A 15,293-nucleotide genomic window follows, 5' to 3' on the forward strand; every position below is an offset into this window, starting at 1 on the left:
AAAGATGCAGTTCATCAACATGTAAAAATATTTCTCAAGTATATTAAAGTGTTTACCATGGTCATTCAGTTTTTCAAATACCTGGCATTCATCTTTTTCCTAATCCTAAAATTTCTTTCTTGTTCACATTATCTTTTTTTTTGATTGCTTCTTAGTATTAAAAACAAAGCAAAACAAAACCCCAAAGATGTGGGTTTATTGTACACATTAGCAGGCCCATACAGGAAAACGCACAAAAGTTTATATACCATTTATGATAACAGCTCCAAATATAAAGAGTTAGAAATACCATGCCTATTCCAAGGTTGGCTAACCTAGGAAAATACAACATTGACTCCTCCAAGCTTTACCTTCACCACCATTTAACAGTGGCAACTAAAAAAACCCAAAATTTAATAGTTCAAACACATAGTGATTATTCTGTGCAGTGTCCCACCCACCCACCTTGAGCTACAGAACCCTTTCATGATTTCTTGCCCATTAATTAATTAAGTAGAGGAGGAGTCTAGAAAATCATGCTGTAGCAATGTATCCCCTCAGAGAACTGCAATTTGCCAAGAGTTTAATGTGCTTCAGGGAAAATCCTACTGGAATAAATAGTGATGGTTATTTTCCAGTAAATATGGAGTGAAAAATAATTTCTACCCCAATCTGAGGTATAATCTCATTGTTTAGGGACACAACTGCTATATACTTGACAAATATAGCAATCACCCAGAACATCCGCAGGAAGCCTGTGACCGTTGGCCACATGAGGATGAGTGCTTTCAAAATTCATCATGATTTTTGGTAAGATCTTCCTTGTAATTGATGGCTTGACTTCCCACAAACATGTTCCAGTTTTGTAGAATCTCCTCCTTGGTTAGCATCTCATCCTGAGAGAAAACAAAAGAGCGGTCAGGGGTCACTGGGAGCTTTTGCTGGTCAGCACTCTGTCCACTTTATTTCGCTTATCTGAGGGGGTTTCAAAGTGTACACCTAATCGTCCAGAAGTGTTCCTTTCTCATCTCCTGTGGCAACAGTGCCAAACTCCAAACTGGAACGGAATCTGGCTATTGGTAGAAGCCGCACTGGAGTGCCTCAGGGAGCTCCTGGGAACTCAGAAGGTAGACTCTACGAGCAATGTGGGTGTTCTCAAAACAGGCCAGAAAGACCCCCACTTCCCTTTCATGGCCTCACTGTGTAACATGTAGGTCTGCAAAGCTCAGTGTTTGGGGTGATTAAAGCCAGATGAGGCAGCAATGTTTTCCTAATCTTATTTATTTCCTCATTTGGATTCTAACAAATTATTATTACTATAGTACTAGGGGCTGAACCCAAAGCCTGACTCATGACAGCCAAGTGCCTTGTGACTGAGTTACAAACACTCCCAGCCTGTTTACTTGGATTCCTAACAGTGGGCATGGAAATACTGTAAGTCATTTGAGCTCCTGGCCCCCAAACACACAAACAGAACCCCAGGCACTTGCTTGAGGTGTTTGACCTCTAAAGGGATGGACTCTCTATGTCAGACATGTTTTATAAATACTTGATGACTAGATGAAAGGAGAAACAAATTTACCTCAGGGCATACTGGGTTAATTTCTTACACCTATGGCCTGACCACATCAAAGATGCCTTAGTCCTACAGGGTGTGCTCGGTAATTTTAGTCTACGGCCCATGCCAGACTATGCCGGAAAAATGGCGTCTTGCTCCCTGCAGCTGTCATGGTACTGGTGTATTAGATAGGTTTCTACTGGAGAGTAAGAGGAGTAAACGGGTAATGGCCAAAAGGAGCCGATGGTGTTGCTAACAAGGCTGACAAACCCAACCCTGAACAGGCTGCTTCCTGCTGATTGATGGCTCTGAACATGGAAGCTACCTTGTTTTTGTCTGACTCATACACCAGATGCCGGGCCTCAGCCTGTGCATGGTCATAGTCCTGAGGGAGGATCCAGTGGCGAATCTCATCCTTGTCCAGCTTCCCATCCTTGTTCAGATCTGGGAAATCATTGAACTGCTCCCATTTGGACAAAACCCAGTCTGGCTCAGGGCCATTGTCCTCGTGAGAAAACATGTCCGCTAGAAAGCAAAGCTGTTTTCAGTTACAGAAGGCAACCAGGAAGGGAAAAACCAAAAAAGCTTGACCCCTGCATTTTCGGAAGGGTGACAGCCCATGGACAGAACTAAGTCACACTGGATACACAGCTGCGGGATGGCCACTGACAGGACTTTGTTAGAAGCCAGCAGACGAGACTTGGGTTCCTTAGTTCAGGGTGTAAGCCCAACGCTTGTGAAATGAAGATAATAATCAGTAAATTATATTTCTCAAGACCACGGGGCTACTTATGGGACGGCCTCTATTCTACCAGGCACCATGAAGGGGAAAACAAAGTAACACTTTCCACAGCTGGAAGTATCCCACGAGTATCCGACGTATCTTTTCTTTTCTTTTCAAGTCCTTTACACAGTCTGAAGTAGTGGCTACTATTCCCCCATTTTACAATTGGGGTGAGGATGCATCCCACCGCTCCTGAACTGGAGGCTGCACAGGACCATCGGAGGCTTGCTGCCAACGCCATCTTGCCCTCTGTGCTCATTCAGTGGCTTACCTCAACTCCCAAGGGTTTTCTCAGACAACTTTCTTTCACTTCTCTAACAATTACTATAAGACAGATCATGTTCTCAACTTTATAAAGTGCCAGGGACAAAGAGAAGGGAACATTCATACACTACTTTCTGTGTTCTATTTTGAGACAGTGTCTTACTATGTTGCTGGGCTGGCCTGGAACTTACAGACCAGGCTACCTGGCACTGTCAGAGATTTGTCTGCTTCCGCTTGCCAAAAACTGGGATTAAAGGTGTGCACCACCATGTCCAGCCGCCATTCACTCTTTAATTTGGGTTATTTTGTTTTGTTATTGTCTGCTTACACATCACACGGGTGGTTTCTCTGAAGGAAACAGTTTCAAAGCCATAAGTAAAAAAAAAGTTTCAATATAGAGGGTGGGGTGGAGTGGGTGGGTGTGGGGACACTAACCAACCAAACAAGAAAAGAATAGAAAAGAACAGACCCAAAGCTTTCTGTGATGAAATTTCAGTATAGAAAAGAAACCTTTGGTATTAAAGTTTCAATTTGGGGAAAAAACTACAACAATGTTTCAAAGTAGAAAAAAAAAGTTCTTCGTATAAAGTTTCAAGGTAAAGGGAAAGTCAGTCATCAGATTGAGTAGACACTTGAAAGAAGGGAAAAAGACAAGAAAAACCACAAGGTGGCCTGGCACGGGGACCCACCCCTTTAATCCTAACACTAGAGGCAAAAGCAGGCAGATCTCTGGGAGTTTAAGGCCAATCTGGTCTCCAATGCGAGTTCTAGGACAACCAGGGCTGTTAACACAGAGAAATCCTGTGTTGAAAAACCTAAAACCAAAGCAAAACAAAGCAAGCAAGCAAGCAAGCAAGCAAGCAACCAACCAACCAACCAACCAACCAACCAGTCAACCAAGCAAACAACAACAAACTCATGGCTAACACTGGCACATTGTGTGTGTACATGTTCCCATGTGTACTCATGTGTGGGTGCACCAAAGCTTTGTGTCAAGTTTCTTCATCCATTACTGACTTCACCTTGTATTCTGAGACATGGCCTTTCTTAATGCATCTGGAGTTCGTGGCTGTCGAGACTGAGGGCTGGACCTTAAGCCCCAGAGTCCTGCAGTCTCTGCCTCCCGAGTGCTGGGATAACAGGTGTGTGCCACAGCTCCAGACTCGTTCTGTGGGTACTGGAGAGCTGAACCCAGGTCCTTATGCTTGTACAGCAAGCACTCTATTCACTGAGCAAATGGCCACCCCTGAATACTGTCTTTTGAGAAATGATTACCTCATGAGCTAATCTGAGCTTCAGTCAACCCTGCAGGAATGGGTGCAGTTCATCCTGTTACCCATCCTGAAACCCCAGGCAGAGGAGAATTACAGGGTTCTCTGAGGGTCACACAGTCAGTGGATGGGAAAACTAGGACTCTACATCCCAGAGCCTTTCCAGTGTGCCACACTAGCAACTCACTTAGCTTGCTTAAAGTGGGCACACCCTAGAAATCAGGCCCCTTGCCTGACAGGTTCATACATAAAGTCTTTCTCGATATTAGCTGCTGAAAATTCGATTACCAAATATAATACCCTCTTCCCCATCCTGCACATTCCAGAAAATAAAGTGTTTCTTTTAGTCAAAGCCACTCAGAATTGTGCCCCAGGCAGGCACCACCTCAATGAAGAGTTCAGGAGAAGTGTCAAGAGCGTACACTGCTAGCCCAAAGTACCCATGGTTTGTTTTGGTCAGGAAGCCTTTCTGTTTAATTCAATCACTGCTGTCATGGTGACAGGTTTGAGGCTCTGAACACTCCCCTCCCTTAAGTGCCTCTCAAGAGGAAGGCTCTACCACCTACACTGAGGAGGCCACTGTTAGCATCCATATGGTACAAAGCTAGAGTCACCTTAGCTGCTGAGGCAAAGGGCGACCTGCCTATTTCCCATGACAGACAGGGAAATGTCCAACTCTACAACCACGTGACTTTTCACAGCTAGCAGAAGCTGTGCTCAGCATTACCAGAGAGCTTGTCCTTATCCATCTGTTTTACACACACACACACACACACACACACACACACACACACAGTTCTCCATTTCTTTCCATAAGTCAATACCCAATCGAGTGCTCCCCATGCCACCACCTCCAGTTTTAACTTGAGACAGGAAAAGGAGAGCTCTTATAAGACAGCAGCCTGAGGTTGCAGTCCTGAGCCACTGCTGGGCAGTTACTTGGTGGGGCTCATATGGACATGTCCTTGTGGGCTACAGATCTTTGTGCTTGGGGACTACAGGCTGCTGTGGCTCTGAGTTTCAGTCAGGCAAATTTCCGTGTTTCTCAGTTAAAAAAAAAAAAAAGTCAACTATGGTTCCTCCAGCTAAGATAGACCACCAGAGGATGAGCAGCTCTAATGAGGGGCAATTGTGCACAATGAAAACGGTTCACCTCCCTGCCTATAGCTCTGGCATGTGACCAATCTCATTAGTCACAGTCTCACCCACCCACACTCAGGTTCTCAGCCAGCTGACCTATGCCTAATCTGAGTCTTCTCCTCTGTGATGGTTTGTATATTCTTGGCCCAAGGAGTGGTGCTATAAGGAGGTGGGGTCTCGTTGGAGTAGGTGTGTCATTGTGAGCATGGGCTTTTAAGACCCTCATCCTAGCTGCCTGGAAAGCCAATCTTCTGTTTGCCTTCAGAATGAGCTGTAGAACTCTCAGCTCTTCCTACACCATGCCTGCCTGGATGCTGCCCTGCTCCCACCTTGATGATAATGGACCGAACCTCTGAACCTGCAAACCAGCCCCAATTAAATGTTGTCCTTATAAGAGTTGTCTTGGTCATGGTGTCCGTTCCTAGCAATAGAATCCTCCCATTTACTCTAGCCTCACCGTAGAGTAGGCTCTCCAATCCCACTTAAAGGTAGCGTGACAAAGAGCACCCTGGGACCCGTGGGGAGGGCTGCTGGCTGGCCTCCTTTGGCTTTTTCTCCCCCTAAGGGAAGTTTAATTACTCACTTGGCCAGATGGACCTATGCAGCAAATAGGGCTGGAGGGTCCTCTCTGTTGGGAGCTCCCAGCAGTGAGGCCATCAGATCACGGGTGGGAGTGTGTGGAGAAGAATGTTGCCCACTGTGGACAGCTCAGCCACTGCAGCCCGCACTCACCGATGTACTCATCCTGGTCCACAAAACCATCCCCGTTCTTGTCGATATCCTCCAGGGTTTCCTAGGAAGTAATGGGGAAACAACACAAGATGGCCATATGCTTTGAGACTCCTACTGCCCTCTTTGTCTGGCCTTTATAACGCTTGGCGACTTATTCTGGTAGCTTCTGGGCAGCCCAATTACATTGCAAACAGATGACGGTTAGAATCCCCATATCCTTTCTCCACAATTTTAAATCGCAACCCTCTCCTCAAAAGAAAGAGTGTTTGTAAACTCACTGTGCTCTGATGCTCTCACGAAGCCCAGCAACACCAACCGACCGATACCCACCACCAGACATCACCCTAGGAGTCTGAGAGTCCAGCAGGAGAAGCCCCAGATAAAAGTAGATTCCATAGTGAAGAGCTAGGACCCTCAGCTGGTGTCAGAGACATATATAAAACTACAGAGATTTAAACAGTAACTGAGTGTGAAAGTATTCTCCAATTAGCTGTATTTAGTTTTAAGTTCTCACGCTATGAATCGTCCTGTCCACCCCCCTCCCCACATCAGTAATTTACTAAGGGAATTTACTGTCCATTGGTCCAGTAACCCAAGGACTTCCTCATTCAGGAAAACAGTTGGAGTCCAGAGCACCAATCTTGCTTGAAGGGAAACAATTTCCCTGTGGTAGCTACCCTGCCCCCTCCCTGCCCCACTTCATTAGTTATCACTCAATGGATGTTGAGTGAATATGAGAAATAATTCTTGGACCACTGCCCGGTCCTTGGGGTCATGGACATCATGAGGCAAAGTATGAGGCAGGAGTGAGCACTGTCACTGACTGGGGATCTAAGATATTCAGAGCTGTTTATGAAAGAAAAAAAAAACCTTTCATTAACAGCTTCCCAGCGGCTGGAACTGACTCTGCCCAAGAAACAGGTGATGGCATTTATTTAAATGTCATGAAAAATGAAGACAGGCGGGGCCCAGTGGGACACTATGGAAAGCAGTGACACTCGAGCCCTTACAGCACTGACCCTTTATAAGCCTGGCACCGGAGCCATCTGCCCACAGGGCACTACAGCTGAAGTAGCAGCCTTCCAGCTGCAATCTCTGTGTTTCCATAAGGTTTTCTAATCCTTCCAAGATGAAAACAGGAAGAAGGTAGGAAGGGAGGGAGGGAGGGAGGGAGAGAGGGAGGGAGGGAAGAAAGAGAGTGCAACAGCAACAGCAACAACAGCAACAGCAACGGGGCAGAGTCCGGCTAGCGGCTCACTAACCCACCGGTTCTTTCTGAGTTTATCTAAATGGCGTCTCTCAGGCTCTGCATAAATAAGATGGGCCAGGCCATAAACGGGTACAGATATCCTGTTTCCTGGGCTGAACAGTGAAAACAGGCTATTATATCTCTTCATTCTGTCTCTGTCTTTTATCTGCCACCTGACACTCTAAGACGGCTGAGCAGAGGGTAGAGATAGCCTCCCAGTGTTTAATGGGGAGCTGCCCAGGGGATCTGCCTGGGACCATCTTTAATGGACACCGTGCAAGTAAGGAACAGGCTTACTCCGTGTTAGGTGGCCTCCGCCGGGTGTCTGTTACAACAGCTAGCTTGTCCTGACTACTTCCTGGACAGATAGAGATTTGACATATTCAACTCCAGTCCTTCCCCAGTTCCCCAGCAGGCTGAAAGTCTCCTTTTGGAAAAAGGGACAAGGTGTGGGGACAGTTTTCTCCCTGATCCTTTCCCAGTCTGGATTTTCACAGTTCTCACCAGAACTACAATCTCCTTCATGTGTTCGAACTCCTCTGGGTGCAGAAAGGCAGTGAACTCCTCCCGAGTAGCTGTCAGGTCGCCATCAAGGTCTGAAGCCTTAAACCTCCTCTCATCCCGTGGCAGCATCTTTTTAAAGGTGTGATGATCAGCGCTATCTTGGAATTCAGCGGGGTTTCCTGCAGGGCACACACAGCCTTTTTAAAGGGAGCCTCCCCGTTCCAGTTCACTTATTCTTCACACACACACACAAGCCATCCTTACTCACCCACTGACTTCTTGAAAACACTTCTATTCAAAATGCCCCTTGCACTCTCTCTCCCTCCAAGCCATCCCATAATCGACCTCAGTGCCCAGCAGGGACTTTATAGCAGGTGCTCAAGAGCACAAGTTCAGACCTCTATTTATAGACTTCCGCCTTCATTTACTCCTTTCCATCCAGGATATACGAGGATTCCCTGTGTTCTAGAATATCTAAATGCCTCTGCTAGCTTTCAAGCTCTCAGAATCTGGCTTTGATTACCTTCCTTTCTCCCCAAGCCTGTCTCCCTGTTGTCCACCAGGCATCTGGAGGGTCTGTGGCATACTCCTCCCTCCTTCCTCTAACCTACTACTAACCCAGGCCTCACCCACCATGCATTTCTGTGCCTCTGCCCCTCCAACAATGCCACCCTCCCCACAGTCTCTCCAAACTGAAATCCACGCTTCAAGGCCTGGTTTCCACCCCTCTCCCCACTTCACGGAATTCCGTTTCCTGATGATGCTTTGGGTGTACTTCATCCTTACTACCCAACGACAGCAGCAATTAGAAACTGTCAGAAGCATTTTTTTTTCTTTCTCTTCCCTGTGTGCACTTCTGAGAGTTTAAGCAGGGCCATGACTGAAGACTCCTTCCCCTATGTCAGTCAAAGGAAGCGACTTGATACATTCTTAGTAGGTGGAGGAGGATGTTACACAACAGGTTTTACTTGAAGGTTGTGACATTTGGGCGAAGGAGGCAACCATGATGAGCCTCCTGTGACCTTGTTCCCCACTGTGCCATCTCCACTGTGGCTGTCTTACCCAGGTAGTAGCCATAGGTGGCCTGCTTGTATTCTTCCCAGGAGATTTTTCATCTATGTCCCTATCATAATCCTTCCAGAGTTTAGCCACATTATGGTAGATGTATCTTTTCTGTACCCGTTTGATCCAAACTTTCAGCTCCTCAGTAGTAACAAGGCCGTCTCCATCACTGTCGATTCGATCAACAATTTTCCTGTAGTTTTTAAAAAAAAGTAATAAAATGAAACCATAAATCCCTCAGGGCCACAATCAAAATTGTATGGTATTGGCCTGGCAACATGAAGCAATTTGCAGTCTTAAATGTTATAAAAATTCTAAGACAGATTCAGTCCATCTTCCTTCCAAAGATGATATGCCTTCTCCTCCCAGAAACCAGGGCCGGGGCAGACAGCACTAATGGACCATGCCTCTATATCCTGAAACCTAGATATGAACTCAGAATTCTTCTCAGCTCAGGACTTTGGAGATGTCATGACCACCCGATGAGAAGTGGCCCGGAAGATTGATTAGGTCTAACTGTGTTGAGTTTTAGGTACAATGCAACAACAGGAAATTTTATGTTAATCAAAAGATAAAGGAGCTGTTTGTTTTTAAGTCCCACTCTCTTGTACTCAAGGATTTGAAACTTAAGGAGCAGGAGACCAATCCTGTTGGACAAAGCTGGCCCTCTGGCAGCTGAAGAAACTGAGCAGCTCTGCTAACAGGATATAGACCACTGTGCCCTCTTGGGTTTCCAACTCTACTTTGACCTAGGTTCCGGAGATTTCAAGCTAGACTCTACCCAGGCATCCTAAACACTAATTCAGGGTAAAATCCAAGCTGGAAACTTACCGCCTGTCCGTCTCCAAGCTAAGAGTGTCACCTCTGTGAGGGACTCCTCACACCCACACGCTAATGCTAACGTAATGTTTAAGAGACGTTCCACACACCTGGATGAGGTCCTACCGGCCAATGGAGACTCAGTGTCTTTCTTTGGGGCTAGAATTCTATCAACCCCAGTGATACATTTTGTTAGTGGTAGTTCTAATTAACAGTTAACACTGACTAAATTAGTGAGGGGAACTGAATTCTTTAGTTCTTTATAAATACGGTTTGACCTGTAACTCTTAACTTTTAGTAGGAAAGGTGAAGAATTGGAAAGGGGAAACCAGTCAACATCTCCTACCTGAACTCAAGGAGCCCAGCTCCTTTCTTGGAAAGTTGTGAACTTTAAAATGTCCCTTCAAGCACAATTTTAGCCGATCTGGGACTGAAAGACTGAATCACATGCATGTTCAGGCTTCTCTGGGGACAACCCGGCTGGACACAGCAGGATTCACTCAACGTCAGTCAGGTTGGGGCTGCTCCAGTCTGAAGGACACCCTGGCAACAATACCCAACGCCATGGAGAAGCAGATACTCAGGCCAAAAAAGGCTCAATGGCCTGAAATCATGGGACCTATCGAAATCCAGGGCCAGGGCCTAGCTCCGCCCAACACAGGGCAAGAGCTCTAAAACTCTTGACTGGAATTATAGGAGTGGTCTTGACCTCTGTAAAGTCACAGGAGTAAGATCCTGAGAAAGGAAATGGAATGGACTCTCTGAATGCGTTAGTCAGGACCTTCCTGTGGCTCTGGTTATCTGTGTGACCTCACACAAATGAGTCTCTGAGCACATTTCCCCACTGTGAGCAGAAATGCCCAAGTGACAAGACCTGTGAGGACTGAAGGGGAGGAAGGTGCCTTTTCTCACTGGGACAACAATGTAGGTGAAGGGTGGAAGTAAAACGCTAACTCCCAGCAAGTAAAAGCAGTCAATAAAGCCTCCAGGAGGGGCGCAGGGCAAAGGGAGTTCCCCTGACAGCTGCTGTCAAGGAGACAAGAAAAACCAGACACTTGGTGAACAGGTGAAACCACGTTGGAAAGTAACTGACATTTTTCTAAGATTACATGAGGCCACTGAGCCTGGAACCTTTCCTTGTTTCCAGAAGTCCTAACCATGACATGTGTTTTCAATAGACAGTCAAGGGACAGACACAGAGTTGCCTAGATCTAGCCATGCTACTCCCACGGCAGCCCAGACTTGAATGAAGGGGGCTGTTGAGAAAAAAGACAGAGAGGCAACTTCCCAGTTAGTTCCAGCCTAGATCTGTCATTTCCAAGAGTCCCAGCCCAATTCTGACCCAGGTGACCTTAGATGGGAAGGGGCTCCGGCCAGGGACCCGGAAGTTATCTTTGGTTCCTTCCTCAAAACGCGGTCAAGGACAAGTGCTACCGTCTTTCTCATCCTAATTCCCAGGCACAGCGACCCCAGCCCGCCCAGGACTCCATTTCTGCCACGGTTACACTCTGCACTCTACTGCCAGGCTTTCCCAACAAGGTTTGGGGATTAGGACGTCCTGTCCACCACACACAGACACTGATAACATCTCTACCTCCTTGAGGCTGTCCCTCTGATCTTTACTTTCCCTCCTCTTCTACCTCCCAATTCTTCTTCCCTGCACCCCTCCTGCCCCACAAGAGTTAAAACCATGATAAATAAGCGGGCCCCTCACTTCAGGAACACCTTCCTATTACCGTACACCCAGCAACCTTTGAACCATCCCATAAGCATACCACCTACAAAACCAGGCACCTCCCTCCCACGTGAAGCCCCCCCCCGGGGGGGGTTCCTGCAAAACACACGGATGATGTCACCATCTCAGCAATCCTGAAGGTGTTTGCCTGTCCTCCTCCACACTGGATGGTGGCCAGCACCCTGAGACCTAGAACATGAGGGTTCATCTTTGTACCTGCCAGGTGTCAAACATGGTCCAAACACAGGAGCCACTGCTGTGCTTGCTAAATGAATAAATGAACAAAGTCTTCATACAAGGATGAGAACGTCACCACCCCTTCTACCTGGCACTTATGCTAATTACCCTGAATGTGGGAATTAAATGAAGCCAGAGGACCTAAACTTAAGTGTTTCCAGTTCCTAACTCCCTTTTCCTCCTTTCCAAGACAATGCAGAATGGCTGCAATCAGGGCCCCAGAATAACTCAGTCTCCAGGCCTCAAAGCAGCACAGTGTAGTGAATTTATCAATGGCCCCTATTGTTAAAGTCCCCAAAAAAGAAGAGAAAGTACTTCCCTGACAAGTAAAAGATACCGAGTGGAGGTGACTTTGAAGTGCAAAGGTCTTTTTATCAGCACAGGCAGATGCTCATCTACACAACAGGTATCGCTTATCCTGTCCCACTGAATACTCTGGCCTTTCCGTGGCACAGAGATGGCTGTGTTCTTTACAACTGTAGCAGAACGCGAAGTTCCTCCTTCCCCCCCAGGAGCAGGTTCTGGAAGCTCCGGTGGCCCACAGGCAGGATTGCTGTGTTCCTCCTCCTCAGCCCTGCCTTCACCTGCTCCTCACTGGCTTCTAGTCCCTCTGGCAGGTTTCTGGATAACTGCACAATGTCCATGTGTCTCCTGGGCACCAGGGTAGGGGTTACTGAGATGTTGCCCAGGTTTGTTTCCTGATTCCAAGCTAAACTCACAACTCACCACCAAAGCCATTTTGCAAGGATTTTTGTTTGTTTGTTTTTGTTTTTGTTTTGTTTTATTTTTTGCTCCTGACAATCAGTTGTCAAAAAGCTGAGTGTCTCACCCATAATGTTGGAACTAGAGTCCAAAGAATCAGTGTCCATCTCTACACCTCTTCTCCCAATTAGCCTCCTTAAAAACCTGATTTCTATGTCTCTAGGTGAGATTTCTGGGGTGACTGGTCAGATGACAAGAACATTCACCCTGACCTAGAGACAGGCCAAGAGCAAGCTTCTCCGTCTCTTACACATTTGTTTGATCTTGAGATTTTTTTTAAAGCAAGTCTCAAGTACCTCTCTCTGGACTGTGGGAAAGAACCCGGGCACTAAAAGGCCACAGCCAAAAAACTCTGGCTCACTCCAGTCTCTTCTGATGAAACCTAGATGAGGGGGCGGGCCCTCTCGCTCCCTGCTCCCCAGGCCGCTGCCACGTTCTCGCCTCCCGTGGGAAGCTATCCTGGCCGGGCGTGGTGGCGACCTCCACGCGGGGTCTGAGCACCGGTTAGCAACTTTGTGCCTCTGAGCCTAGCTCCGGCCTCAGCCCTAAGACCAACTGGCGCGATTTCGCTTTCGCTTTGCGCTCGTGGTCCCGCGTGGCTCCCTCCGAGGAGGCCGTGGGCCCCTGCGTGGTCCCTCGCGCGGCCCGGGCCGCAGCCTCACCCCAGCCTCTCCTTGCTCTCGTCCGGGCTTAGCTGATCGAAGGTCTTGGAATCCTCCTTGCCTAGGAAGGCCTCATGATCGTACTGGAAGCTCTGGTTGTCCTCGGGCGGCCGCTCGCCCAGCTCCGAATCGGGCCGAACCACGCGCTCCTTGCGCACCGTGGGCTTGGCCCGCAGCGCCAGCACCAGTGCCAGCAGCAGCCCCAGGGCGAGTCCCAGGCGGCCACCGCGCGCCATAGTCGCGAGCAAAGGGAGGCTGCCGGGCAGTGGGGGCTCGTAGCGTCGCAGCCGCTGTCCCCTCCCCAGCGAGGGGCGCGCCCGGCTGGCTCCGGGAGGCTCGGGCCGCCCCGCTCACGCGCCCATTGGCCACGGCGCCGCCGGGGGAGGCCGGGGCCGCGGAGCCACGTCGCCAGCCAGGGTGGTGGGCGCTGGGCTCGGGTTTCGCTTCGGCCCCTCCCCGCGATCTCGTTGCGAGGGGCGGGCCCTGATGATGGGGGCTGCGGACTGGAGGGCTCTCTGCAAGACCGGAAAGAAGTACTTTGTGAAAATGCAACAGATGTTTTGGATGATAGCTCTTCTTCGCGGTTAGAGAAGCAGCGCTCCTGCTCAGCTTCCAGCAGAAAGCCCAAACCTCAGCCCAAGGCTACCCCGGAGATGAGCATTTAAACCCGGTTAACACAATTTGCAGTGTGGTTAGGAGCACTTGAGTCTGGAAGGAGGCCAGGTTGGGTGTGGTCCCCTAGGTTAGGGAGGAGGCAATCTTATCATCCATGAGATAACACCGGAGGACTGTGGGAAGAGACCGGTGAGTAAGGAGTTCTTTCTAGCTCCTATGGGAGAGAGGCAGAAAGACTTCCCAAAAGAAATAGATATCAAATTATAAAGCTTTCGTTTCTGAATGTTGGCAAGCCGTTTTACAAACCCACTGTGTGACTCAAATTCTATCAGCGTATTAATTCCGAAATAATGACACCAAACAGTGATGGTCTGTGTTATATAACTTTCTGCAATGATGGAAATGTTCTCTTTATGGACTGTCCTATATGTAGTGGCCATTGAATATTTGACATGGAGGCGGCCCAAACTCAATAGGTGAGCTTATTATTCTACACACACACACACACACACACACACACACACACACACAAATGCATGCAAATGTCAGAGGGTCAACAGATCTTTTAAAGGGTCTCAGAAAACTGTGGTTGAAGAGAGAAGCCCCCTCCTACCTCCAGCCCTAACAGCTATAGTGCCATCGGTTCCCCTCCTTCACCTTTCTGACATTCTCGAGAAGAGGTCAGTGGGAGGCTGTGCTTCTTGCCCCTGCAGTAAGGAAGTCATAGATGCAAGTGCCTTTCTATAAAGATCATTTTCAGTTAGGAAATTAAGATGATGAGCCTGATACACGTAAGCTTCGAGGGATGTCTTAGCTAGGGTTTTACTGCTGTGAGCAGACACCATGACCAAGACAACTCTTATAAGAACAATAGTTAATTGGGGCTGGCTTACAGGTTCAGAGGTTTAGTTCATTATCATCAAGGCAGGAGTATGGCAACATCCAGGCAGATATGGTACGAGAGGAGCTGAGAGTTCTACATCTTCATCTGAAGGCTGCTAATAGAAGATTCGCTTCTAGGCAGCTAGGATGAGGGTCTTAAAGCCCACACTCACAGTGACACACCTACTCAGACAAGACCACACCTATTCCAACAGGGTCATATTTTCTAATAGGGCCCCTTGCTCCATGGGCCAAGCATATACAAGCCATCACAAGGGCATAATGAGAACAAGCCAGCCACGGTTCTGCAGAGTCTACATAACACAGAAGACCAAGCAGGGAGGGCTTCCTGGAATGACTGACTGACAGAAACTGAGGGTAAGATAAGTAGGGTACTTTGCCTTACAGAAGCTTTGCAATTTTATGAGATCCCATTTGTCGATTCTTGATCTTAGAGCATAAGCCATTGGTGTTTTGTTCAGGAAATTTTTTCCAGTGCCCCTGTGTTCCAGATGCTTCCCTAGTTTTTCTTCTATTAGTTTGAGTGTGTCTGGTTTGATGTGGAGGTCCTTGATCCACTTGGACTTAAGCTTTGTACAGGGTGATAAGCATGGATCGATCTGCATTCTTCTACATGTTGACCTCCAGTTGAACCAGCACCATTTGCTGAAAATGCTATCTTTTTTTCCATTGGATGGTTTTGGCTCCTTTGTCAAAAATCAAGTGACCATAGGTGTGTGGGTTCATTTCTGGGTCTTCAATTCTGTTCCATTGGTCTATCTGTCTGTCTCTGTACCAATACCATGCAATTTTTATCACTATTGCTCTGTAATACTGCTTGAGTTCAGGGATAGTGATTCCCCCTGAAGTCCTTTTATTGTTGAGGATAGTTTTAGCTATCCTGGGTTTTTAAAGGACACTGTGGTTAGGACAAAACAGCAACCAACAGATTGGGAAAAGATCTTTACCAATCCTACAACAGATAGAGGCCTTATATCCAAAATATACAAAGAACTCAAGAAGTTAGACCACAGGGAG

The 15,293-nt window shown here is 47.7% G+C and overlaps 1 protein-coding gene and 1 pseudogene across 1 annotated transcript; both read right to left on the reverse strand.

Annotated features, from left to right (window-relative positions):
- Nucleotides 1–545: 545 nt before the first annotated feature.
- On the reverse strand, nucleotides 546–7,683 carry LOC116901712 (reticulocalbin-1). Its single transcript, XM_032903844.1, has 4 exons — nucleotides 7,482–7,683; nucleotides 5,729–5,789; nucleotides 1,863–2,062; nucleotides 546–875 (listed from the first exon to the last, which is right to left on the reverse strand). Exons 1-4 carry the CDS (start codon nucleotides 7,608–7,610, stop codon nucleotides 768–770), a joined length of 498 nt encoding a protein of 165 aa, XP_032759735.1. The 5' UTR covers nucleotides 7,611–7,683; the 3' UTR covers nucleotides 546–767.
- A 185-nt stretch (nucleotides 7,684–7,868) lies between these two features.
- LOC116901711 lies at nucleotides 7,869–13,206 on the reverse strand (annotated as a pseudogene).
- Between the last annotated feature and the right edge of the window lie 2,087 nt (nucleotides 13,207–15,293).

Source organism: Rattus rattus, chromosome 5 (assembly GCF_011064425.1).
Source record: "Rattus rattus isolate New Zealand chromosome 5, Rrattus_CSIRO_v1, whole genome shotgun sequence".
Taxonomy (NCBI): domain Eukaryota; kingdom Metazoa; phylum Chordata; class Mammalia; order Rodentia; family Muridae; genus Rattus; species Rattus rattus.

Coding starts and splice junctions, on each gene's coding strand:
- LOC116901712 (XM_032903844.1), bottom strand. CDS start 7,610: ATGCTGCCACGGGATGAGAGGAGGTTTAAGGCTTCAGACCTTGATGGC. Junction 2,063..5,728: donor GGACCAGGATGAGTACATCG/GTGAGTGCGGGC, acceptor TTTGCTTTCTAG/CGGACATGTTTTCTCACGAG. Junction 876..1,862: donor ATGAGTCAGACAAAAACAAG/GTAGCTTCCATG, acceptor GTTTTCTCTCAG/GATGAGATGCTAACCAAGGA.